Source organism: Acartia tonsa, chromosome 9, assembly GCF_053477335.1.
Source record: "Acartia tonsa isolate MP-2025a chromosome 9, ASM5347733v1, whole genome shotgun sequence".
Lineage (NCBI taxonomy): Eukaryota > Metazoa > Arthropoda > Copepoda > Calanoida > Acartiidae > Acartia > Acartia tonsa.
Genome location: NC_137268.1, coordinates 5,531,648 through 5,556,330, shown reverse-complemented (window position 1 = coordinate 5,556,330; position 24,683 = coordinate 5,531,648). Strand labels below are relative to the sequence as shown.

The 24,683-nt window shown below is 32.0% G+C and overlaps 1 protein-coding gene and 2 long non-coding RNA genes across 5 annotated transcripts in view; 2 read left to right on the top strand and 1 right to left on the bottom strand.

Moving 5' to 3' along the window:
• Positions 1-3,592: 3,592 nt before the first annotated feature.
• Positions 3,593-4,810, top strand: LOC145328074 (uncharacterized). The gene is made up of 3 exons (XR_013882320.1): positions 3,593-3,693; positions 4,158-4,233; positions 4,696-4,810. It is a non-coding gene; the product is annotated as an uncharacterized LOC145328074 (long non-coding RNA).
• A 694-nt stretch (positions 4,811-5,504) lies between these two features.
• On the top strand, positions 5,505-6,865 carry LOC145328073 (uncharacterized). The gene is made up of 3 exons (XR_013882319.1): positions 5,505-5,596; positions 5,828-5,878; positions 6,773-6,865. It is a non-coding gene; the product is annotated as an uncharacterized LOC145328073 (long non-coding RNA).
• Positions 6,866-8,243: 1,378 nt separating this feature from the next.
• The window catches only part of LOC145328072 (uncharacterized), a 296,033-nt gene continuing 279,593 nt past the window's right edge, over positions 8,244-24,683 (bottom strand). For 2 of the 3 annotated variants that reach the window (XM_080171632.1, XM_080171633.1), the window contains exons 30-45: positions 23,981-24,045; positions 23,160-23,257; positions 22,460-22,504; positions 19,063-19,141; positions 18,496-18,599; positions 18,335-18,355; positions 17,747-18,178; positions 17,331-17,420; positions 16,709-16,828; positions 16,438-16,502; positions 14,792-14,849; positions 13,817-13,888; positions 12,539-12,599; positions 12,148-12,263; positions 11,301-11,424; positions 8,244-11,007 (exon numbers count right to left, since the gene is read on the bottom strand). In XM_080171632.1, the coding sequence (XP_080027758.1) occupies positions 10,886-11,007; positions 11,301-11,424; positions 12,148-12,263; positions 12,539-12,599; positions 13,817-13,888; positions 14,792-14,849; positions 16,438-16,502; positions 16,709-16,828; positions 17,331-17,420; positions 17,747-18,178; positions 18,335-18,355; positions 18,496-18,599; positions 19,063-19,141; positions 22,460-22,504; positions 23,160-23,257; positions 23,981-24,045 (1,672 nt within the window). In that variant the 3' untranslated portion in view covers positions 8,244-10,885. The remainder of the gene's footprint in view (positions 11,008-11,300; positions 11,425-12,147; positions 12,264-12,538; positions 12,600-13,816; positions 13,889-14,791; positions 14,850-16,437; positions 16,503-16,708; positions 16,829-17,330; positions 17,421-17,746; positions 18,179-18,334; positions 18,356-18,495; positions 18,600-19,062; positions 19,142-22,459; positions 22,505-23,159; positions 23,258-23,980; positions 24,046-24,683) is intronic. The other variant, XM_080171635.1, reaches the window with a different exon arrangement.

Here is a 24,683-nt window from a genome sequence, read left to right as displayed (position 1 = left end):
GCTCCTAAACTATGTGTAGCACAGGAATCGTTCTTATATTTCCAAAAAATAGACTTCTTAGCGGTTCTAACGGTATGCGTAATATTTTTCTACTATTAACACAAGCCGCGCAATTTGAATTTTAAAAAGGTACGCATTTTTTTTTTGCTCACCCTTTATTTGCTAGGAAACGAAAATGTTCCCCACCACCTTGGCCCGGTAGTTGTTTCGATAGTACATAATATATAATAACATTTTGTTTAAAAATATTTGATTAACTTTTTTAATCAAGGACTTTTGGCATGGGAACTATGAAACAGATTTTGACTATGCAGCTAGATTTACACACTTAAATCCAGTAATAGTTAATTATTTATTGCTTCGTATTATAGACAGCATTTCGCGTATATTAAAAAGAGAAATTTTAAGATTAAAACCAGCTTTTTAGCCACGAGGAACCGAAGGCCTGGGTTAACCAAACTGGCATAAATTTTATGATTTTTAGTTTAGTATTTGTGGGAAATCTTCGGTAATACTATACACGATTTTTCGGTGTGACTGAGATCTGGTTCTAATCCAGCGGATATTATTAATTCAGTTTCGAACCATACTGGAAAAAATATTCATTTATACATCAAAATTAAAAAAAAAATAATATGACTTTTTTTAAGGATCACCAGGAAATAAGGTTTAATCCCGTTGTTTTAGGTTTGTATTGTTTTTACAATAAAGGTATAATAGATGTATAATCCAGACAATTACATGTGGTTAGTCTGCCAGCAAATTGCTTACTGTTCTTTCTGTGTTTATTTCCGACACATTTAGCTGGTTTTAAAAACCCGAACATAATTGGGATAGGGTCTCCTCCATGTGGGCAGAGTTACACTCAAATGTTGTTACTACAAAGATCTTTTAATAAAAATCATGCAGTTTTTATTAACAGACAGATTCAAAAACCTAGATGGTCTGTTAGACACAAAAATCCGTCAAAGTTACTAAGGAATTCAATGTACTGTGCTGTGCAGATATCTAGATATTTTTTCTTTTTGTTTAAAGATTGTAAATGTGGTATCAAGAATATGAAGACAAGGAACAGAGTTGGCATTGCTATGGGAGATCCAGCTGATGTGAGTTCAAATATTCTTGACGTGGGGAAACACCCTTTTACTCCCACCCTTGGACAAAAAAGGGTCTACCATGGTCTTGACAAAAAACTTTGAAAATCTACTTATAACGAGTCGAATTATAAATCATCAAGTTTTGAATTAGAATTGAGTATGTTTTAGAAAAATGAATGGCCATGGATGATTGAAGTGATAGCCACTGTCCAGGAAGTATGCATTGCATGTAGAAAATTTTTACGTTGTGTTTCTTTAATCATTTTCAAAATACATTTTTAAGAGCGAAGGTTTTTTAATTTATTCACTGTGTCTGTCTGTCAGTTTTTGTATAACGCCATACAGGAAATGTGATTTCTTCGGTAATCCTATTATATAAAGTAGTAAACGTTTTTTGTCTGTCCCAAAGGATCTCGCTAACCGCTGAACCGATATTGTTCTCCTTTACAGTGAAGCTTAGTATAGGTTCTGAGAAGGTTTTTAATTATTTTTGGGAGGGTTCTACACCCCCATCCCCCCCCCAAAAAAATTTTGAAACTCAAATTTAAAATGGAATAAGGTCAACTTTATTTCCCCCTCCCACCAGTGCCCCTAGAGGATTCTAGGGGCGTAGCCGCTAGTTATTTAAGATAGTAACTGATATGTTTCGTAAAGATTCTCTGTATCAATGAGTATCCAGTATATAAATTACTTTGTTCGTCGGTCTGTTGGACATATTTTAAAAGCATAAAAATTCATTTTTTATTAAAGGTTTCATGATTTTCTGTGAATTATATTAAGCTTTTCTCTTAAGGGCAACCTATTATCTGCTATAAACTCACTTTATCCGTTTGTCCATCCAGCATTTTACTGCTTCGCTACTTATGGATGTTGTCATCCTTGTTTTAAATTATAGAATGCAACACACTTCATTAAAAAACATTATTGTGGAGCCAGTCTTATCTCAGCTGAGGTATACAATTTTATACAAAAAAATTAGGAAATAATGTTGATTATCAATTTTTAAGAATTCGGGGCTAAAAAAAACTGGTTTTAATCGTATAATTAATTGTACTTTCTATATCCGCGGAAAGCCGTGTATAATACGATGCGAGAAATAACTATTCGAGTATGACTTTGAAGCCTATTGATATCTTCTGGATTAGAACCGGTTCTCAGCCATACTGGAAAATCGTGTTTAGCATCATGTTACAGACAATTTTCCAAAATTATTAGCATAAAAATGATATAATTAAACCCGTTTTGTAAGCCCAGGCCTTCGGACCCTTCATCTAATAAATTTGTTTTAAATCTTATATTTTTTTACTATCCGCTGAAAACTGTCAATAATACGATGCGACAAATAATTATTATGAAATCAATTTAATTTCTTTTAATTTTCAGTGGATATTAACAGCTGCACATTGTATGTTCTGGAAAATTGATAATAATGCTATCTTTGGGCCACTAGATCTCACTATTGTTCTAGGTATTACTTAAACAAAGATGACAGCATCCATAAGTAGCGAAGCACAAAAATAATAAAATGAACAAACGGACAAATTGAGTTCTAGAGTAGATGTTCAGCTGTCTTAATAAAGAAACAAAGAGAATATGCAAATACTCAAATAAAATCACAAACCCTTAAAAAATATGGTTTGACTTTTTTGAAGCATGACTGACAGACAGACAGACGGACTATAGATTAGATGCTCATATTTCATAGGAATCTTTACTAAAAATTTCAGCTGTGTATCTTCAATAGCAGCCGAGAAAATCATATATATATACATATATCTATAATACAAATTAGAACAATGTCTGTCTGTTTGTTTGTAGCGAAGGATCTCGCTAACCGCTGAACCGATCGGGTTCTTCTTTACAGGGTAGCTTCTCATATGAAAAGTAAAAAATATCAAAATTTGGTTTTATCAAACCTCTTGGGGCCCAAGCCCCTAGAGGCTAGGGGCGAAGCCGCTAGTTGTTATTTCAATTGTAGGAGAACATAATAGAATTATAGAGCATGACTCTGAATTTAAGTAAGATTTTACACATATTTTGAGTAGTGAAGCTACTCTCTATAACAGTTTATGTAATTCATTTATTCTGTAATGATAGGGTGGCCTGATTATTTTTAGGAGTGCAGATTCACTTTTCTGCTCCCAACATAATTTCTTTCTCTCCCTTCCTTTATATTTCTTCTTTTGCTTTCTTTCTCTTTTTTTCCATTTTTCTCTATCTTTTAGAGTGTGACCTAAAGTTTTGCTTATAATTTCGTTACTATTGAACGCAATCGTCCTTATTTTATTCTAAAGAAAATATGTATTTTCCAAACTGATTAATACCTGTTTGATTAGAACCAGCTCTCAGACATACTATAAAATCATGACAATTGCCCCAGAATATAATCATAAAATTAGTACCCCTCATGGGCTTAATATTGTATTTTTTTTTTCATTTTAATAAACGCGGAAAGCTGTCTATAATTCGCTGTGATAACAATCTATTCTAAACTAGAAAATCTGCAGAAGTGGATAAGATAATAGTGCATCCTTACTATGTTCGAGAAGATGATTCTAAACAACATGACATTGCTCTTTTCAGATTGAAGAATATGGTAATGTATTAAAATTCTTTTTTTAAATTAAATAAAAAATTAGGATTCTTTCTCCCTTTGGAAAAAGATTCAAAATAAGGGCGGTGTAATTTTTTCCCTTGTTCAATCAATAGATTATGTACAGATAACTTCCCCGCCCCTCTTTACAATGACCTTTTTCGTCTGCTAGCAAATTGTTTTCTGCTACTTGGCTGTGTTAATATTCCCAATACCATTGGTTGATTTTTAAAGATCCAATTTCATTGGGATAGGGAAATGCAGTTATATAACCCCTTTCCCCTATAGTGTTTTACTCTAATGCCTAATCTCCAGTGGATCCCTAACCCTACGGTATATCTTTACATAACCTGACAATATTTTCAATTCAAAAAAAGTGTGTGTGTGTGGGTGGGGGGGGGGGGGTTCTGTACTCAACAAGGTACTTTTAAGGATAAAGCCATAAATTGTAATTACCATTTTTAAAGGAAGATATTTATACCTACACTCCAGTGTGTTTACCATGGAAAATTGAGGAATTACCTGCATCTACCTGGATTTATGGTAATAATCATAATTGTTATAAATTACATCGTATTATAGACAGCTTTCCGCGGATATTAAAAATAAAAGTGATAAGATTATGGTCAGTTTTGTTAGCCCTGTCTACGAATTTTAATTTTATGTTCTTTATTTTAATATTCGGTAAAAATTTTAAAATTGATTTTTCAGTATGAATGAAAACCAGTTAATTTCGAAGCTAACCTAAAAAAAGATTGTTTAAGTTTTTCATCTTAATATACCTTAATACCTTTAATATAACACATTAAGAAAACCTTTAGTATAAAAAGTATGGATATTATGACAGGGGAAAAATTTGTCGTCAATTTATCTTGATCACATGGAACTCATTTATTCGCCAGTTCGTTCATACAGTGGGAGGGGAGGGGAGGGCATGGGGGAAACTTTATTTTATCCGGCTGTGTGCATTACTTTATTGTATAAAATGATAATCCATTGTTTTAGGATGGGGAGTAACAAAAGATGGATCAAGTAAGGAATATAAAGTTGTACCGAATATAAAAAGATGGATCAAGTAAGGAATATAAAGTTGTACCGAATGTAGAAAGATGGATCAAGTAAGAAATATAAAGTTGTACCTAATATAAAAAGATGGATCAAGTAAGGAATATAAAGTTGTACCTAATATAACAAGATGGATCAAGTAAGGAATATAAAGTTGTACCGAATATAAAAAGATGGATCAAGTAAGGAATATAAAGTTGTACCTAATATAAAAAGATGGATCAAGTAAGGAATATAAAGTTGTACCTAATATAAAAAGATGGATCAAGTAAGGAATATAAAATTGTACCTAATATAAAAAGATGGATCAAGTAAGGAATATAAAGTTGTACCGAATATAAAAAGATGGATCAAGTAAGGAATATAAAGTTGTACCAAATATAAATAAAAAAACATCAAATGATGTCTTAGTTTAAAGTTTAGGGCTACTTGTATGAATCCAACATCTTTGTATAAGCCAAATATACATTTCAAAATTAAGGTTTTTATTCTCAATCGTCTTAACTTTTTTTTTGCGGGGCTTAAACCTTTAAACAAACGATAAACTACCTCACTTATCCAATTTTCAATTTATTTTAAAATAAGTGGAGGAGGTATAATCCAGAAAACTACCTGGCCCAATTGAAAGTCGGCACAAGGTCCCCACCCCGTGGATAGAGTAGATATAGCTCTCGCCCCCTCTATTCTTTTACTTGCAATAATCTATTAAGTAATAAAATCCTTTACTACTTTACTTGATTTGTTTTTGGAAGGAAACTCTACTGACATACTGCAAGAGATACATGTTCCAATTATTCAACCTCAAGTTTGCAAAGATTTTTATCAAAGTGAAGGTTATCAGGTCATATTTTTTTAACAGGCAACTAGTATTTATCGCATCGTATTATAGACAGCTATCCGTGGATATTAAATCAAATAATTAAACCAGTTTTGAGCTCCGAAGGGCATAAGTCCCGGACTAACAAAACTAGTATTAATTTTATGATTTTTTTTTATATTCGTGGAAAATTGTTCTAATCCAGTGGATAGTAATCGGTTTTGTAGCCATACTGGAAAGACGCCAATTGTTTAGATCACCGAAGGTATGATTTGTGCTGGAGGTGGAAGAAAGGATGCTTGTCAGGTTGGCAAATTTACAATTGACATAAGTAAAGAACTATTTTACAAAAAAAAAACTAAGGTTATGTTTTCACTATAAAGTTTTAGTAATTCCCATAAAGATTAGGTTCAAAGTTTGAAAAGATATTTTAACGATTTTTTTTACAAAAATGCTGCAGGAACAACAACTTAACAAGGTTGATAACATCAATAAAAGCGAAGCCCTGAAGCGGCAGGTTATATCTTAACACTGCGTGCGAAGGTATAGGCCCTCATGGGTTAGGCATGAGAGTAAACTAACCCACACCCCAACCTATTTTATAAATATAGGGATTAAAAGCTTTGCACATGCTATAGACACTCTAAAACAAGGATGAGAACATCCATAAAAGCGAAGCACTGAAAGCACGGACACTAACACTTGTATAGTGTCAGAACTGAATAATCATAATATAAGTGTATAAGAGTCAAAGCAAAATTGTAAGTAAATTTGTTGAAAAACAGCTTGATTCAGGATAATGTTTATGGACATACTTTCATTTTTAGGACTTGATTATAGAGTTGCTTCGCTTATTACATTATACTTTGTTGTCCCAGGAATCAATATACCAAGAATCAGATAATTTGGATGATAAGATTACATAAGAATTTGTTGTTAAAAAGTAAAAAAATCAACATGTTTAAAATGGACGTACGGACATTATGGTGATGATTATAGAGTTGCTACGCTTTCTAAATCGTACCTAACTATTAAAGGAATCACCATGCAACATTTAAAATCGATAGTACAATTCTAACATGCCTAAATTAACGAAGAAAGCTATCCGTTACGGACGGACGGACCGACCCTAATTATAGAAAAGCTTCGCTTTTAAAAATCTCCAAATAAAGTATAAGAGAAGATGATATGTATATTCAGGGGGACAGTGGAGGTCCCATGACAGTTGGTGTTGATGGCCAACATTATCTTGTGGGCATTACAAGCTTTGCCATAGGCTGTGGCTGGGTGGGTATTTTAAACGCCATAACTAAAGGCTTGTATATAAACACCAAAAAAAGATCCGATATGGGTTTTTAAAAGATGCCGCGTTTTTCTCGACATTTTTTACGCTATGAATAACAAGCGCGGCATTCGCGAAATCTAAACAGAGTGTACAACTATTTATTTAATTGTTTCGCTTTTGTTGGTACAGCCTTGTTACAAGAAAAACAAAATATCTTAAATCCATTTTTGCTGCATATCAATTAATATATCTTTTTAGAGCTATATTAGACATTATACAAATGGCTAAAATAATAATTTTAAAATTTTGAATTTTTAAGTTGTATACTCTGTTTAGATTTCGCGAATGCCGCGCTTGTTATTCATAGCGTAAAAAATGTCGAGAAAAAACGCGGCATCTTTTAAAAACCCATCTCTGTGTCACGTCATTAGAGATTATCCAGGTTCTTTCCAGGGATGAAGTCGACCCTACACTTTCAATTCTAATAATGATGAAAACATCCATAAAAGCGAAACTCTGAAAAGGTCGCTTGTATTATATAAATCGATTTATTATTACTTGATGTTGAACCAGATTTTCATGTTCTCTAATAAAGTGAAACTTGCATTAGGCTAAAATAACGATTCCGCACCCCCTTCCCTATTAACCCTACTACTGGATGGACGAACTTATCAATAAACGAGTTCCATATTAGCAAAATAAATTAACGAAAATTTTTCACTATCATAATGACCACATATTTTCTACATCCATTGATTTAGGAAGGTCACTATGGTGTTTATACCTCAGTGAAACACTATCTCCAGTGGATATTTGAGTCCATTGCCTGGAATGGAGGTGCTACTGTTTGCTCACATTAGATACATAGACGTTTTCCCTCAAATGGCCTACTCGAGCAGATAAACCTCCCCATTTCCTTAGTTTCAAAGTAATTTGAAACTAAGGATGAAAAATTTGTTTTGTTAGTTTGTTTTATTACTTTAGGTATAAAGAGGGGGGGGTGGGGATTCAGCGCTCGATAGGCCTTCTGGGGCAAGGCACCGAAACATCATATTTTGAAAAATTTTGCTTATATATTGTGTAATAATAAAAAATTTTAATGTTAAAATTTTAGTAAGAAAAAAATAGTTAAAGTCAAGTCGACCAATCCCAATTTTCAATTTTGATTTAGAAAGAAAAAGTAAAAAAATGGGAGGGGGGTTTAATTTTTTCTAGGACTGCTGGGTCCCTCTCCCAATATAGCTAGCAATGATTTCCAAGATCTATGAGTAGCCTAATTGTAAAGGAGAACCATATCGTTCAGCGGTTAGCAATATCCTTCGGCACAGATTGACACAAACACATAAACATCCTGTTACTTTATGATAGAATAATTAAGCATAAAAATGAAATATCAATAGAATTTATTCAACAATTGATGAGATATCCTGCACAGTATATCAATCATTATTATCATATAATATTATCAATCATAAATTCATAAAATTACACTAAAATCCAAAACAAATCACCTCATTTGGTGATTTAAAAAAAAACAATTTTGTTTCTTTTTTATATATGATATTATTAATACTAATAATTAATTTATATGTATACATATATCTGTAGAAGAGTCATATAAAACAATTTTAGATTACAAACAGCTTGATAATTATTCTTTTCATAGGTTTATTCAAAATTTGAAGATTTTTTCTACAATCATCCACTTATGTTTTTGGGTAATAAAGTCATAAAAAATCTAAAGGGTTTTATGTTAAGAGTTGAAATTATAGCAATTTTCAACAAAACCTGAAGTAATTAAAATCTTCAAAATTTAATAAATTTTTCCAGGGGAAACCAAACAATTTTTAACAGGCAAAGTATTTTTTGTTGAAAAAATTTCTAAATTCAAATGCATGCAATTATTATACAATAAGTTAATTAAACATAAATTTTACTAATCTTTTTTTCTACTAGTTACTATATGAATTTCAAACAAAGCTATAATGTTCTTTGGAATAATCAAAGTCATTATTTTAGTATATAAAAAAATGTAAAAATGAGATTAAATCTGAGATTTAAGGTTAAATTTGCAACAAAATTTTTTTTGGGGATACTTAAGTTTTTTTAAATTAGAACAAGAATTATCTTTAAGTAAATCCTTTTACAAAAAATCAAAATTAAGAATGAAAATTCACTTTTTACAATATTTCAAGTGCAAGAAATAAATATAATAATAATATTTGACACAATTTTATCACATTCTTTAAGATTTAATACACAACGAACATTTAAATTATTTTCTCGTATTCATTCGAATCCGGTGGATAGGAACCGGTTCTCATCCATACGAAAAAACTATGTCTAGCATCGTATTATATCCAGTTTTCTACGAATATAGAAATGTACAATCATAAGATTAAAACTAGTTTTTTTAGCCGGTGCCTTCGGCACCACGGGGCTAAAAAAACTAGTTTTAATCTTATAATTGTACATTCTATATTCGCGGAAAGCCGTTTATAATACGATACGAGAAATAACTATTCTCGTATTCATTCGAAACCGATTAATATCCGGTGGATTAGAACCGGTTCTCATCCATACGAGAAAAATTATATCTAGCATCTTATTATATCCAGTTTTCTACGAATATTAAAATGTACAATCAGAAGATTAAAACCAGTTTTTAGCCCCGAGATGCCGGCTAAATAAACTGGTTCTAATCTTATAATTGTACATTTTATATCCACGGAAAGCTGTTCATAATACGATGCGAGAAATAACTAATACAAGATTTAAGAAGCAGATCTTTAAATTAACTAGCATTTAAAATCATTAATTTTTTCTCAATTTTCTACATTCTAAAAGTAAAGGTAAAAAAATTGAATAAATATTATAAGAAAAAATTATAAATGGTACAGTTGGGTTTATTTTTTTGTTGTACAAAAAAAAATTACAAGAGTTTTTTTCTTCAAAATTGAGCATAATTGACATTATCTTAAGTCAGTAAAAGTTTCATAAATAATAAACAAATATAAATTTTCATGGATTTTTAATACTTTTCAGAGATTTTTTGTATAATACTAAATTTTAATTTTTATACAAATTTTTTTTAATACACAGATTAATTTATAATACAATCAAGGGCTGTACTCATAATTTTTTATAAAATTTGTTGTATTAAATTCATATTTTTAAAGTTTATATGGGGATGAGTGAAAACAACAATTTTTTTTCATGCACATATTTAATCTTGTTCAAATTTATTACTTTTAAGTTATATAAAATTTCATTAAACTACTATTTTTCAGGGTATAAATTTTAATGAATTATTTTTTAAAGAACGTGTCCTAACTTTTTAGCTTTTTTAAAAAAATAGCTAGTTCGTGTTTTTAGTAAGTAGTAGATGTAAAATGATTTATAGAATTTAGATATGCAATCGGTTTTTTGTATACCTCTTATTTTTTAAGTAATTTAAGTTTTTTTAAAAAGGAAAAAATTGCTACTATGAACAAAAAAGTATAATCTTTAATTTGACACCTTACTTTTTTAAAATTCTGTTGAGTAATTATTGAAAAAAATCTATTTTGTTGAACCCCGTTCACAAATGTTAGGACACGTTCTTTTAAAACAAGGTAAAATATTATTACAAAACCTGTTAAGTGTTAACATTATTTTGAAACAAAAAAATTGTATTGGTACATTTCTTTAATTTGCTTTTTAAACATCTTTTGAAACCTGTTTGGTATTTCTTATTTTTTAAAAAGATTATTTGTATAAGTGACCACTAAATGTCTTTTTTATGTCGTATGTATCTCTGTTTTGTTTTACAATTTTGTTTTCCTGTGATCAAATGAGTTTGGTATTTGAGGCATCCAGTTAAAATCATTTCTATTTTCTTTCTTTGATTTTCTTTTTATTATCATCTTTGCCAATTTTGGGATTTATTGACTATGAAGTTTGGAACCCTGTCCTTTGTCTATTTTCTATTGTTTTGATTTCTTTTTAGATTTGTGGTGTCAGGAGCATTTTGTCCTTTTTTGTTCGTATCATATAATATCCGTTTCATAGATTTTCTTAGCGTTAGCTCTGTTAGCTGATGGTAGGGTGCTGGAACCTGTTATGGCAGGCACGGCTGGCCGTGGGGAGTCATCCTTGCTGTCAGAGGAACCTACAATACAACAGATTTGAAAGTCTACTCTGTCCAAATGTCTCACTTTATGTCATATTGTGTGTCTCTACTTTTAAAAAAATGTTCATGATTCTAAGATGAATCATTTTATGAGTATACATAAAACTATTTTCAACTCTACCCATCCAACTATCTATTCATTTATTTGAAACATTTATCTATCCACAAGTCATATTATGATTCGATCTCTCAATTTATTGTTCCCTCCAAGCATCTATTTATCTATCTATCCATTCATCTATATATCTATATGTCTATCTATAACTGTATACCTGAACTAGACTGAGTAAGACTGGTGTCAGAGCCTGCCTTGTTGAAATGTTCAGTCCTGGTACTGCTGGTGTGTCCAGGTAGGGAGGAAGTTTTCTGCATGTTTTGCAGTCTCAAGAATTGCTCCTGAAATTAGACATATTGTTATATTAATCTTAAAAAATATCAAATTGAAAATAAATGGAGCGGTTCTAACTGGAGGATACAGGGATATGAAGGTATAAGACAATGGCCGATAATTTGATATACATCCAAAATGATTCACAAAACTGTAGATTACAAATAGTGGTTGAAATGTTTAGATACTGAACTTTAGAACCAATCAATCATAATAATGATAAGTTCCCAATGTTATTAAGCAGACCAAGCAAATACTTTGGGGACTGGTGTAATAAACAGCTTAATGTCCTCTTCCTCTCTGGGTATATTATGTGACTAAACTAACTACCTATAACTGTCTCTGTCTGGCCAGCAACTCTTGGTGCCTGTCCCCAGTTCCTCCTGGCGCTTAGCAGAGGTCAGTTTCTTCTACCTGTCTATCTAACTACCTATCTACCTACCTATATATATACCTGTAACTGCCTCTGTCTGGCCTGCAACTTTTGGTGCCTGACCCCAGTTCCTCCTGGCGCTTAGCAGAGGTCAGGTTCTTCTACCTATTTATCTACCTATCTATCTACCTGCCTATCTATCTGCCTATCTACCTGCCTATATACATACCTGTAACTGCCTCTGTCTGGCCAGCAACTCTTGGTGCCTGACCTCCAGTTCCTCCTGGCGCTTAGCAGAGGTCAGGTTCTTCTACCTGTCTATCTAACTACCTATCTACCTGCCTATATATATATATACCTGTAACTGCCTCTGTCTGGCCAGCAACTCTTGGTGCCTGACCTCCAGTTCCTCCTGGCGCTTAGCAGAGGTCAAGTTCTTCACCAGGTCAGGTTTACTCGGCACAGGAGGCGGACCTTAACAATTACAATATGTTTTGGGCTATTAAGGGTTAAGACAATGTATGATAAATTTATGTTCATGCCCAAATGATAATAAATTAAACTACCCCTTCTGTAGATTAAATTATTGGTTGAAAAGTTTACACACTACCTATTATTTTGGTATTAACCAAATAAAAATTAATATTAGTACCTAAAATTTTTGCACTAACGAATAATAAATAAAAACTTTGGGTACTTGTGTAATTTTAAAGTCTAATGCCCCCTCCCTCCCGGTGATTTTTTTTTACCTGAACCTGTCCATGTTGTGAGACTGTGTGCGCGTTTTATGTGGGTAGGTCCTGTTATCTCCTTAAAAAATCATATAATTTCCATTTTTCCTATTATAAAAGGAGTTTTCTGTCTATAGCTTAAGATTTTGATAATGTGCTACTGAACGAATTGAGTTCTCCATTTTAGCGAAAGCTTCTTTTAGGTCGCTGGATTGTTTTAGGCTGTTTAATTCTTATATCTAAGTTTGGTTGTAGGCTATTTACCTTACTCCTAGATCACTGTGGGCTAGAATTGAATCAAGACAAAAGTAAGTGCCGAGCCCTGGGACCTATGTATGGTGAAAATAGACATAAAACCATGATGATTCCAGGTAAAATCAAAATATTTCAGCGGGGGCTTTTTGAGAAAATTAGATTTGAAAATTTCAAGTTCAATTTTCACCACCTAGGAGTTGCCGCATAATCATGACAAGAAAAGCAAATATTATTTATTTTAAATTTTGAACAACTTTGCTTTTATAAAGTTCTTCATAAAACCACTCCTAAAGGGAGTTAATAAATGGCCATTTTATCACTTGCTTTGCAAAGGTCACGAAAATTCAGCCTAAAAAAAATCATATATATAGAGGTTTTAAGAAGGACTTCATAAAAGCAAAGTTGTTCATCATTTAAAATAGATAATATTTGCTTTTCTTGTCATTATTTTGCGGCAACTCCTAGGGGGTGAAAATTGAACTTGAAATTTTTAAATCTAATTTTCTCAAAAAGCCCCCGCTGAAATATTTTGGTTTTACCTGGAATCATCGTGGTTTTATGTCTATTTTCACCATACATAGGTCCCAGTGCTCGGCACTTACTTTTGTCTTGATTCAATTCTAGCCCACAGTGAGATGCTATAAACTCAGCCGCTAGTGTCTTCAACTACAGTTCATTGTTGGGTATATAAATCTACATTCCCAGTCTCGCAGAATTTATGATTGGTTGCTGCTGTTGCGGCTTCGACTGTAATCCATTTATTTCATATCTTTTATTATCAGCAAGCCTTCTATAGACCCCCACACCCATTTAGGAGTGTTGTAGTACCCTACCCACCCCAAAAATAGTTGCAAACCTTCCTAGGACCTATGAGAAGCTACAGTGTAAAGGAGAACCACATCAGTATAAAAGTTAGTGAGCTTCTTCACTACACACACATACTGTTACTTTTATGTAAAGATATCCAGAAACTATCTACCCATCTAGCTATCTCTCCATGTACCTTTATATCCAAATCTAATTATCTATCTATATATCTACCTGAGATAAACGGGAATCAATAGCAGAAGATTCACTTTTCTCCAGTACTGCTCCATTTGTTGATCTTGACATCTAAATTGTTCAAACTGTCAAAAATGAGTTTTTTTGTTTTTTTTTGAAAGCGAAGCTTTCTTATAATTAGAGTCAGCCAGAAGTCCCCCAGTCTTATCGTAATTTAGGCATGTTAGAATTGTCCTATTTATTTTAAACTTTGCATACTGATTCTTAGAACAGTTAGGTATAATTTACAAATTAAGAATTAGGCTCTCCGAAAGCTTAAAATAGAATAGCCTAAAACGTTTCCGAGACCTATAAAGGAGAACTCAAGCAGTTCAGTATTTATTGAAATCTTATGCTTCAGAAAAATTACTACTGTTTTGTATGTAGCTAATGACTGCGACCCTAGCAGTTTGGAGCACTGTATTCAAATGGATATAGAATGGGCAGAAAAATAGCCTTAAAAATATTTAGGATTAAACTAGAAATTATATCGCCTGTAAGTGAACTCAATCAAATCAGTAGGTAGTAGGATCTAAAGCTTCAGAAAAAACCTTACTATTTTATATCTATCTACTAGCGGCTACGCCCCTAGAGGCCTCTAGGGTCACTTGAGGAGGAGAGAGTCGAATTTAATAATTCAATTTATTATTTTAGATTTTAAAAGAAAAAGTAAAAAAATTTGGGGGGGCGAAATTTTTTTTTGGGGGGGGGGGGATTTTTCATTTTTTTGGGGGGTTGGGGGTGTCCCACCCCCCAAGAAAATAGTTATAAACCTTCCCGTGACCTATGAGAAGATACCCTGTTAAGGAGAACCCGATCGGTTCAGCGGTTAGCGAGATCCTTCGGTACAGACAAACAGACATCCTGTTACTTTAGTATAAGGATAAAACTAATTTGTTTTATAGATAGATATAAAATATGATCCCTTTAATTTAAATACATTTTATTTGGCATTCATAAAAAACTAATAATTACCTTTTCAGAAATAGCAGTTTCAGCCGCACTCTCTATCTCTTCTTGTGTTGCAACAGTTCTAAAATTTTAGTTATTTTCACATATTTTCATATCAACAAGGATGACAACATCCATAAAAGCGAAGCTCTGAAACGGTAGGACAAACGGATATTAACACTTGTATAATGTCAGAACTGAATAATCAGAATGCGAATGTATAAGAGTCAAAGCAAAATTGTAAGTAAATTTGTTGAAAAACTGCTTGATACAGGATAATGATTATGGACATACTTACATTTTTAGGACTTGATTATAGAGTTGCTTCGCTTATAATATTGTACTTTATTGTCCCAGGAATCAGTATACCAAAAATCAGACCAATCGGATAATTAGGTCACATACAAATTTGTTGTTAAAAATGTAAAAAAATCAACATGTTTAAAATGGACGTACGGACATTCTAGTAATGATTATAGAGTTGCTACGCTTTCTAACTCGTACCTAACCTTTACAGGAATCACCATGCAAAATTTGAAATCGATAGGACAATTCTAACATGCCTAAATTAACGAAAAAAGCTATTTAAAAAAGTAAAAATATCAACATGTTTAAAATGGACGTACGGACATTTTGGTAATGATTATAGAGTTGCTACGCTTTCTAAATCGTACCTAACTACTAAAGGAATCAACATGCAAAATTTGAAATCGATAGGACAATTCTAACATGTCTAAATTAACGAAAAAAGCTATCCGTGACGGACGGACGGACGTACGGACGGACGGAAGGACGGACGTACGGACGTACCGACCCTAATTATAGAAAAGCTACGCTTTTAAAAATTATAAAAATGCTAGGTTATTATATTCTTGAAATCGATACATTAATACTTGGATGTTGCATCAGATTTTCATGTACACTCATAAAGTGACGCATGCAGCTGGCTAAAATAACGATACCCATCCATCCCCTTTACTCTATTCCTTTCCCTTCTACTGGATGAACGATTTGACCATTAAATGAGGTCCATATTAGCAAACTAAATTGACGACAAATTTTCTCCAGTCAATATATCCATGTATATCCTACATCCATTGAAATTTACAATTATTCACTTTTTGTTAACAAATATACTTTTCTAGGAGCTGCAATTTAAAATAATGACATGTTTTTAGGAACAAAAAGTTAACATTTGCTTGTTTTTGCTGCACAAATCAAAAGAAATAGAAAAATAACAGATCCTTATAATATATATTTTTTGCTAAAAAAAAATATTTTTTTAGTAGAAAATTGCAACCTATTTTTGTTTTTATTATCACATCTAATCTTAAAGAGTTTTTTAAAGTTAAATTAGATGAAAAAATCACACATTAAAAACGTATTGATTTCTAATTTATTTGTTTTTCTTCATAGAATCAACAATGACCTATGTATCTCTCCAATAATTATGCATAAAATAACCCCTTCTGTAGATTACAATAAGTATTTCAAACTTTTAGACATATATAACAATTAACCGACCAATCAAAATTCAATAAAACTCTTAAACGAATAAGAAAACTTTATTATAAAACTTTGTGGACTAGTGTGATAAACAGCCCAATATCCCCTTTCTCCCTGCTAATAATGCATATTTGGGATGGTGCAACATTTATTATAATTTCTACCTGTTTAGGGATGACGCAGCTGTTAGATCCACCACAAGTTTTGTTGTATTCATACACGGCGTTCCCTAAATAAATTTTTTTATTGAATGTTAGAGGAATCAATAGTTTGGTATTTAATCTGAAATGCGTATGAAATCCTATTTCATAAAGTAATACGGTTTTTTGTCGGAAGCTTAAGATCTTTACAAAGGTCCTGTTCTTGTTTTAGGCTATTTAGAAAAAGATTTACTTACTAACAATATAACCTTTAATTTCCAAAATAAGATTGTACCTTTGAAGAAGGTTTCTTATTACAACTCTGTCCAGCACAGCTGCTATCATCCTTGTCTGGTTTCCCTCGTACAGTAGATCCGGCGGAACTTGTTCGTGGGGGCGGGGGTGGCGGGTTAGCCTAAATTACATAATTTTATTTTTCCGTTATGGCTTCTTCGTAACCGATCAATATCCGCTGGATAAGAAAAATCATGTGTAGTATCGTATTATAGCAAGTTTTCTACGAATATTGAAATAAAAATCACAATATTTATACCAGTTTTTCGTTTTAATACCCGCGGAAAGCTGTCTATAATACGATCCGATAAATAAATATTATGAAACAGAATTTTTTTTTATTTTATTTAATTCTGGTTACATCAAAATATATAAAATCACAATTCATCTTAAAATTATGACTAGATAATCACTAAATCTTTCTTTAGGAAGCCAATAGATCCTACCACCATCTATCAAATGCCATTTTAAAGTCAATGTGACATTAAATGTATATTAAAACTAGTGTATAAAACAAAACAAAAACTCGCTAGCCACTAAACCCATTAAAATCTCACTTTGAGTAAAGCTTCCTCGGATGGTTTTAATATATTTCTTGGGATGCCTTAATGGTATATTTTTACCTTTGGCACTACTCTGGATTGCTGGCAAGCAGAACTATCCTTGCAGCTCTTACTCTGGCATTCTGAGCGGACACCCTCACTTTTAGGGTCCTGTCAAAACATTAAAAATTAATTTGGAATAGTTTAATCCATAAGAAAATGTGTAATTGTTTTTACAGTATGGCTTTAAAACCGATTAATATCCATTGGATAAGAACCGATTCTCAGCAATACTGAAAAATCATATATAACATAGTATTACAGACAATTTTCCACGAATAATAAAATAACATAATATCAAATAATTAATACCAGTTTTGTTAGTCTGGGACAACAAACTGCATTTAATCTTAATTTTTATTTTAATATCCGCGAAAAGCTGTTTTAAATACGATGCGATAGCAATTAAAATGATGAACTAACATAATTGCACTTACCTCTGAAGTTGATTGTGAAGGAGCATTGTTACTCGGAGACTTGATTGTACAAGAATTTGTTGTTGCTTTGGAATTATTATTTCCTTGTTTACAGCTCACTACTTTACCATTCGACGCTGTAGTTGTAGTTAATGAATTTGTTGATGTTTTGATTATTGAAGTTGGTGCTGTTTTCCCATTGGTAGAGGAAGTAGATCCGGACTTCCCATTGGCAGCACTTGATGTGTTTGTAGTCTTGCCATTAGCTGAGCCAGTTGAGCTTACTGTCTTCCCATTGGCTGGTGTGCTTGAGCTTGTACCAGCACCATTGGGCAGCTGAAAGTTGACAGATTTTCCATTCGTTGTTGATGTTGTTGTTGTGTTGCTTGTTGCAGGTTTTGGCGGAATTTTTGTGTCTTCAGTGCGAGATATAGTACTGCTTTGGCTTTTATCCTAAAAAAATAATCAGTGCAGTCTATTAACGTATTTTTTATAAAGTATACAACATAAACGTGAGACTAAAGGAATACTTTATTATCTAAATACAGGTAAAACATATAATTGAAAGTAGGATAGTAAAATATAATTTATGATGAAATGTTTACATACCAGTAGTTTAGATAGGCTTTCCTAAAAATTAGAAAGCATTATATAGGATAATTGTATTCATGTAGGTATTAATTTAGAAATTTTCAGTACATTCTAGTAGAACTCAAAAAGTGCTGCGTAGTAAATTGTACTCAAAAAAAGCGTTTGGAATCTATGCTCACCTCCGATAGATCTGAGTTTAAAGATTCCGGATTGCTGCTTTCAGAAAAGTTTTGAAGTGCGTCTAATAAATCATCCAAAGAACTTTCTCTGTTGGGATCTGCGCCTAAAAAATTGCAAATTCAATAATTCAGTAAATTCTCATTGACTAAAAAAAGACAAATAAAATAAAGTAAAAATTACTATTTCAATAAATAATTTTAACATTAAGCGATGCTTTTTACAGTGCCAATAAAGAATGACCTCATAGTGGCCTACTATTAGTCAATAAAAATGTATACTTGTCTGCCATTGGTAATTTAGTCTGTGTATTGGCCTAACATTGGTCATTAGTGATTTATGACTTCATTTTTATATAGGTAATATAAATTAAATCAAAAAGATAAGACAAAGATACAAATATGTTAGAGCCTCTAAGATGAGCCAAATTTATAAATTATGACAGATATTCAGACTGATATCACTTTTAAAAATAGATTTTTGATGTAACCGCAAGTAGTTATAAAAATAATGAATTGTCGGAATTAAATAAATCTTTCAGTTTTTTTTGAATCTAAAATTAGGTTAACCTGTGGGAAGTCTAGCTATTTCAGAGGGTGTGGGTGACAGGGATACATCAATAGGAGCTCCTGGGTGTACTCGTTGTTCCTATAATATAATAATTATATCAGGTGTGGGTGTCATGGATACATCAATAGGAGCTCCTGGGTGTACTCGTTGTTCCTATAATATAATAATTATTTCAGGTGTGGGTGTCAGGGAGACATCAATAGGAGCTCCTGGGTGTACTCGTTGTTCCTATAATATAATAATTATATCAGGTGTGGGTGTCAGGGAGACATCAATAGGAGCTCCTGGGTGTACTCGTTGTTCCTATAATATAATAATTATTTCAGGTGTGGGTGTCAGGGAGACATCAATAGGAGCTCCTGGGTGTACTCGTTGTTCCTATAATATAATAATTATATCAGGTGTGGGTGTCAGGGAGACATCAATAGGAGCTCCTGGGTGTACTCGTTGTTCCTATAATATAATAATTATTTCAGGTGTGGGTGTCAGGGAGACATCAATAGGAGCTCCTGGGTGTACTCGTTGTTCCTATAATATAATAATTATATCAGGTGTGGGTGTCAGGGAGACATCAATAGGAGCTCCTGGGTGTACTCGTTGTTCCTATAATGTAATAATTATATCAGGTGTGGGTGACAGGGATACATCAATAGGAGCTCCTGGGTGTACTCGTTGTTCCTATAATATAATAATTATATCAGGTGTGGGTGTCAGAGATACATCAATAGGAGCTCCTGGGTGTACTCGTTGGTCCTATAATATAATAATTATTTCAGGTGTGGGTGACAGAGATACATCAATAGGAGCTCCTGGGTGTACTCGTTGTTCCTATAGTATAATAATTATATTAGGTGTGGGTGTCAAGGATACATCAATAGGAGCTCCTGGGTGTACTCGTTGTTCCTATAATACATATATTATTTTAGGTGTGGGTGTCAAGGATACATCAATAGGAGCTCCTGGGTGTACTCGTTGTTCCTATAATACATATATTATTTTAGGTGTGGGTGTCAAGGATACATCAATAGGAGCTCCTGGGTGTACTCGGTGTTCCTATAATATTGTATTATTTAATTCCATAAATTTTTGTTACAAATGTTTTCCAAAAAAGCTTTATAGTAAGGATTTAAACTGTCTACAGCTGAAATATTATATGGGTGTAATAAAAAAGTACCCTTGGTTTCAAATGATGGACTTTTGTAATCATTTGTTGTAAAAAATATGAAAATATGTAGAATTTGTGCTTTTCTCAAATCGCAATGTTATGAGCCTTAATTTGATTTTTAACTAAAAATATGCAAGAGAAACTAATTTTCTCAAAATAGCTTGTTTCTTCTTTATTGCCGATTTTATCATGTAAATATCAAAGAAGGTAATTTGAAAAAAATTGCAGTTTTTAGGTTTTTATTAATTATGTTGATATTATATAGTTTAGCTTATTTTGAAGTTTATGGATGTGATACTTATTATTTCTATCATGTAGAGGGGTGTGAGAGAGAAAGAAAGTAAGTAATAAATAGCATAAAACCACTCCAAAAATACTAATAAAGCTTCCTTGAAAAGCTTTAGTCAAAAAACAATTTCTACTATAATTATATACTAGCGCCTATGCAGCTAGAGGCCTCTAGGGGCACTTAAGGTAGGATAGGGTGAAGTCGACCCCAAACCATATTTGAATATTTAAAATCAAAAATCAAAAGTAAAGAAAACTATATCGATCCAGCGGTTAGCGAGATCCCTCTGTACAACAGATAGCCAGACTCACAGAAATACTTTTGAATTTACATCAGGATATACATATAGATAGCAAATCAGTGGAAAAAGTTATTAATTTAATTGAAAATTATTTTCTTAAGACACATTTACAAACAAGGCTGATATTTTTTGCAGAGCGAATAATATTTGCAAAAGATTTATAAGAGGGTCCAGTTTTTAACAATTTTCTTAAAATGGATTTATCATTAATTCTATCTTACACCAGATTTTCATGTACTCTAATAAATTGATACTTGCAGCTGGATAGAATAACGATTCCCCCACCACCCCAATTATCCATTCCTCTCCCCTCATACTGGATGAATGAACTGACCAATAAATTATGTCTATGTTAGCAACCTAAATTGACCACATTTTTCCCTACATTATATCCATGTATATTCTTTATCCATTTTAAATAGTATTTCAATTAACAATATAAAACACTATTGTGTATTAAAAAGTCTATGCAAAAAAAGGAAAATTTTGCTCATTAATGTGATTAACTGATTAGCATATTTTTATGAATTTAAAAACTGTTGCAGCCTTTTGTTTGCAGAAGAACTTGCATCCAATTTGCATTCAAAACTCGCAATGGTGTTCATTTAATCATACCAAATTGTCCAAAAAGCACTTTCAAGAATGAAGGATAGGTTTAAGTCTACTAAGTAAGATCTCGTGAACGACTAGACCAATCGTCTACAATTCTTTACAATAGCTTTTTATTGAATAAAGGCAGGTTTAAAGCTTTTTTTCGGATATGTAAGATAATCATCAAAAGGAAAAAAGGTACTCCCCCCCCCAGAAAAAAATCATATAAAACAAACTCAATACGGGGGTAAAATCACCAAACCCTATATGAATTCCTTTATGCTTTAGGTTAAGTGGGGAACAACATATTTAATTTTGCTCTTTAATATATTTGCAATTTTGATGGAAAACATTAAAATTCGCAACAGAGTGTGTGTGTGTGTATGTGTGTGTTTGTATGTGTGTGTGTGTGTATGGGCTGAAAAGAGAAAGATGCATAATCCCAAAATTTTATTAGAATTTAGTAATAAACACATTCACAATATTCTCAAAAATATTTTCCTCTGCAATTAGTGGCTTCGCCATTAGTACTAAAAGGGTGATTTTACCATGTTTGTAACAGGGAAAAAGGAATAAAAAATAACTCAAGCTAACCTAAAATATCAATTTCTGGAAAACTTTTGCATGAAATGACACTATAATTTCAGGTTAAAATAATCACCATTCACGTTTAATTAATTACTAGTATTATGCATTTATGCTAATTTATGATACAAGGTATTAAAATGTTTGTCTATCGGTCTGAAGCTAAAGATCTCAATAACCGCTGGACCGATTAGGTTGTGCTTCTCAAGAAATGAAATTCTGATCCTGTGGTGGTTTTAAGCTACTTTCTGAGGGGGTGAGCAACTCCTCACCCTAAAAATTTACTATCCTATCCTTGATTTAAAAAAAAAATATTTCAGTGGAATTATTTCTCCACCCTAGAGGCTAGGGGCAATGCTACTAGTTATTCATAATAGACGTTATAAAAATCACAGTTAGGGTACATATTATTGATCTTAAACCAATTCAGTATTAAGTTGATACAATAACAGCATAAATATTTACCTGAACACTTGCTAATCTCTTCAAGGTGACCAGGGTTCCAGTAACCTAAAAACAACAATTTTAAATTTCATTAACCTATCCAGAATATCTATATCTATAAATATTGAGTTGCTGTTTTTATTGTTTGTAGCTTTCATACAATATTATTTTAATAAAATTTAATGTAATGTATTTTTAAAAATGAATTAGTATTCTACAATTTCATCGATAAAAATGATTAATAGATCACTAAATTGATACGTTATTACTTGGATGTTGAAACAGATTTTCATGTACTTTAATAACGTGATGCTTGCAGCTGGCTAAAATAATGATACCCCCATCCCCTTCCCTCCTACAGGATGAACGGACTGACCAATAAGTTCCATTTTAGCAGAATAAAATGCCAAAAACATTTCCCCATATACTTATATCCATTTTTTCCACTATCATATCACAAAAAGTGTTATAGGCTATGCTGTAAATCAAGGAGGAAGGTGAAAATGGGATGTTTTTTACACTGGTCCCCAATGTTTCATAATAAAGTTTTCTTAATCGTTGACTTAAGATTTTTGGAGACTTTTATTAATTTTGTTAGTTGGTTTATTAAGTGCCCTAATGTTTCAACCACTAATTGTAATCTACTGAAGCGGATGTACATCAATTTATTGACCATTGTCTTATCCCTGTAGATCCCTGGGTGTGAATCAATAATTCCCACCTTTTTGCATCTTGTCCAAGCATTCTCAAGTTTTTCTGGAACTTCCGTTTGAAACTTTTTCAGTCTGTTCAGCTGGGCCTTCTCATCAGGCAGTTTTACTATATAGATAAAAGATAGATAGACATTTTTAAATACATTGATAGACGAAGAAACATTTTTATAGATAGATAGATAAATAAATATTTTTTTTTTAAATTGATAGATTTATGTGTATCTGTGTTTAAGGTCAAGGAAAATTGGGATAGATGTCACCGCTTTTTGCCTACCTATTCTATTGATCAACCCCCTCAGAAAAGAGATGTGGTATAGGGTATATTCTGATGTCAATAGAATATATTGGTAGATAGATACATAGGTTAAATAATAGATAACTTGGTATGAAGTACATATGCACTAACTCAGCCTACCAACAGTTTGTCTGTCTAGACACAATACAATCTGTCCCGATTTTGTATTACTTTTGCGGAAAAGTAATACAAAATCGGGACAGATTGTATTGTGTCGTTTGTCTAAACAGATAGACAGATTTATAAATAGATTCTAGATAGATAGATAAGTAATTAAATAGATAGATAATAGTTATTTAACACATCGTATTATAGACATCTTTCCGCGGTTATTAAAACTAATTTTCTTAGCCCCGGGGGACCCTAAGGTTCGGACTAACAAAAACTGGTCATAATCTTACTTATGATTTTTATTTTAATATTCGTAGAAAATTGTCTGTAATACGATGCTATACAATATTTTTCAGTATTGAGAACCGGTTTTAATCCAGAGGACATTAATCGGTTTCAAATCAATACTGGAAATATATTTACCTTGTACAAGTTTTCCCTGAATGACAGGAAGGCGTCTCTGTAGTTCTGCTACTCGTTTACTTGAACTAAAATATGAATTAATTATTACTTGAGGATAGGGGGTGTAGCCGATTCCATTTTAGTTTTTGAACATAAAAAGTTTTATTTATGAGAGGGGGGGGGGGGCGGTTCCATGGGCGATTATGCTTTCGGGGGGTGGATGTATCCTCCCCAAAAATAGTATTAAACATTTCGGTTAGTGAGATCTTAAAGAAAACACAGAAACGGACATCTTTTTAAGAATAAAATGTATATTAAATTAATTAATCTAAACTGAACATTTTAATTTATTTGCTGTGGTTTCGTCTTTATTTAGTAGGTTAATTAGATTGTTTAACTGCCAAGAGAAATATTTTTTTAAGAGTCCGTTTAGATTTGATGTCTTTTACAGTAAAGGTAATTTGATATATATATATATATATATAAAATAAAATAAGTTTGATAAATGAATAAATCCTTGAACATTGATTTTAAGAATGATAGAAATAAATATTTCTGTAGAAATTCCTTTATTTTTGTAAAGAAATCTAATTTTATAAAATTTTAAAAGTTTTCTATATATATTTTTAAAAAAAGAAAATTTTTGTACTTTTGGAAACATGAGGTCTTTGTTCGATAATAGCAAAGTTTTAAAAAATAAGGCATTATAAAAGAAATAAAAAAT